This window comes from Octopus bimaculoides, chromosome 26 (genome assembly GCF_001194135.2).
Source record: "Octopus bimaculoides isolate UCB-OBI-ISO-001 chromosome 26, ASM119413v2, whole genome shotgun sequence".
Lineage (NCBI taxonomy): Eukaryota > Metazoa > Mollusca > Cephalopoda > Octopoda > Octopodidae > Octopus > Octopus bimaculoides.
Window position 1 is genome coordinate 26167052 of NC_069006.1, and position 3116 is coordinate 26170167.

The following is a 3116-nucleotide window of genomic DNA, read 5'->3' on the forward strand; positions in this document are numbered from 1 at the left end:
GGGGGGGGACAAATACACACACCTACATATATATATATATATACATATATATATATATATACATATATACGACGGGCTTCGTTCAGTTTCCGTCTACCAAATCCACTCACAAGGTTTTGGTCGGCCCGAGGCTATAGTAGAAGACACTTACCCAAGATGCCACGCATATATATAAATAAATAGATATATATATATAATTAAATAAATAGATATTTATATATAATTAAATAAATATATATATATATAAATAAATTAATATATATATAAATAAATAAATATATATATATAAAGTCATAAGAGTGGTACAACAAGGTACCGATATTTACTGGACAATAGCAATCGATATAAATACGACGCCATTTTTCATGTATAAATAAATATAAATAAAGACAGAAAGTCACTGTGGTGCTCCAGCATGACCACAGCCACTTGGCTGAAACCCATAAAGAAATAGATATATATACATACATATATATATGTAGATATACATATATATATACACATATACAGGAAGAATTTATCAAAAAAAACAACAGACAAAGACAGGTGGTGTAGACAACAAATAGTTGTATTGGTCTAACACTTGGGAATTGAAAAAGTGCTGAACGTTTCGAGCCTCTATGCTCTTCCACAGAAAGAAACAAGGAGAGATACACACATATATATACAGTGGGAGGAAATAGATATTCATAGATGTCATAATTTATTAGTTTCGTTTGCATATTCTCAGTTCATGCATGTGTATGTAAATCTAGGAATGGTATATCGCATTTATGTTCATTAGAAATTAAAGAAATAAAGAATTTTGACATGTACGAATATTTATTCCCCACCCCCACTGCATATATCCACATACATACACATGTGTGTGGACCATTACTGTTATGCACCTATTTGGGGTTTTTTTTTTATCTGTACAAGTGTATCAGAGACTCCATCACTTTTACATTCTCTTTCTTCTTTCAGTGGAATCACTTAAAGTCGAAATCCAGAAATTGAAACGAGAGAAGAGCGAACTGCAGTCACAGAGTCAAGTAAGTTTATCATTTGTTGTTTGAAATCTGATCAAACAGATTCATTATGACATTCCAACCATGACACACCCTTCATCATTTTAGAAATAGTTAAGACTATCTGATGTGATATTTTCATATTTAAGAAAGTAGAATGATTCCAAAGAGCTATGGTGGTTATTTCTAGCATCTCCTACATTCCCTCTGTTCTAGGATTGATGTAATCCAATCCAATGGCCTTCACCCCCAAAATTTCAGGATTTGTGCCTCTAAAAGAAAAGAATATTATTATTATTATTATTATATTGGGGCAGTGAACTGTCAGACTGGGCAAAATGCTGAGCTGCAGTCCATTCATCTTTATGAGTTCAAATCCTGCAGGAGTCAATATTATTGACTTACCCCTCCTCCCAAATTTCAGGCACCATGTCTGAGTAAGTCTAAAGTTGAAACAGTTATTATTATTATTATTATTATTATTATTATTATTATTATTATTATTATTATTATTATTATTATTAAGGCTGCAAGCTGGCAGAGTTGTTAGCACGTCTGGCAAAATGCTTAGCAGCATTTCATCCATCCTTACATTTTGAGTTCAAATTCCGCCAAGGGCAACTTTACCTTTCATCTTTTTGGGATCGATAAACTAAGTACCAGGGTGGATGCAATCAACCAGTCCCTTCCCCCAAAAATTCAGGCTTTGTGCCTTTAGTGGAATTGTGAAGTATATTTGCCAGCTAAATGGGGCTGATCCATAGGGGATGATGCTACTTCACGATGTCGCGCTGCTACAGTTTACATCTCGCTTAGAGATTGCTTGTTTCTCCTTTTTCAAGATAAGCGACTTTTTGTCATTGGGAAAAGCATTTTGCGTTTGAAATCACTCCTTATCCTTAGTTGGGGATTGCCGCATGCTGATGACGGATTAATACCCAGAAACCCAGGTTTGTGTGTCTAGCCACTAAACCTTTTTCTATTTTCTCTCCCTGTTTATTTCTGTGGAAGAGCGTAGGCTCAAAACATAGAAGACTTTCTCACTTCCCAAGCGTTAAACTAATACATCTGTTTGTTGTTTACACACCCGTGTTTGTCTTTTGTAAATTTGCACTAGAGATGGGAACCATGATATATTTATATACATATATATATATATATATATATATATATATATATATATACACACACACACACACACACACACACACACAAACTCACTATGTGTGTATGAGAGTGTGTGCACATGGGAGGGGAGAATTCTTCTTTACAAAAAAAAAAGTGTACTTACCTGCAGAGAGTCCTTACACTTCCAGGTCTGCTACGTGGATACCACTCGGTCTCTCACCAAATACATAATAAAAATAAAGGTACACATACCTGTTTGTAGCGTTAATGAAGTTTGCTCCAGCCAGTCTCTTCACTGACCAGTCTCTTTTCTCTCGTTCCAGGCTCACCTTAGAGAAAACCGACAACTCAAAGACCATGAGAAGAAATTACTGAACGAAATCTCAGCACTAAAACAAAAATGTCCCATTATCGATTCAAGTACTGAGGCTACTGTTTGAATGAAACTTTTTCCCCCTTTAGAGTCTCTCTCTTTCGCTTCCTCTCTAAATTCTCTCCCCACTCACTGCTCTCTCTCTCTCTCTCTCCTCTCTGTGCAATACATTACCACTGGAACCACAATCACTCCACCTGACTCTTTCTCTTTCACCACAGCTGTTTATTTTGTTGTTGTAATAATTCAACAACACTTTATTTCTAACGAACAACATCTTCATCACCACAACATCAAACTCACTTCAATTATTGTAGTTTTGTGGGGTTTTAATCAGAGATTTCTTCTTTACAAAAGAAAAGAAAATGTACATACCTGCAGAGACACTTATGGGTCTGCTATGGGCATACTTTTCCAAATATATGATTTGGGTATATATAATAAAAAAAAAGGGCCATGTCTCTCTCTCTCTCTCTCTCTCTCTAAGAGATTTATAATGAAATTTTAACATTTATTTAAGTGTAATACTGAGTGGGGGGGGTGGTGCAGGGAGAAATCATTTTCAGTTTTCTTCCCCCAACAAAGACGTTCCTAGTTTCTGTAAA

General features: G+C 35.2%; 1 protein-coding gene across 1 annotated transcript in view; it reads left to right on the plus strand.

Moving 5' to 3' along the window:
- The window catches only part of LOC106883520 (uncharacterized), a 342800-nt gene extending 340126 nt beyond the window's left edge, over positions 1 to 2674 (plus strand). Inside the window, exons 25-26 of the mRNA XM_052976941.1 lie at positions 967 to 1034; positions 2462 to 2674. Of these exons, the coding sequence (XP_052832901.1) occupies positions 967 to 1034; positions 2462 to 2578 (185 nt within the window). The 3' untranslated portion in view covers positions 2579 to 2674. The remainder of the gene's footprint in view (positions 1 to 966; positions 1035 to 2461) is intronic.
- Positions 2675 to 3116: the final 442 nt, after the last annotated feature.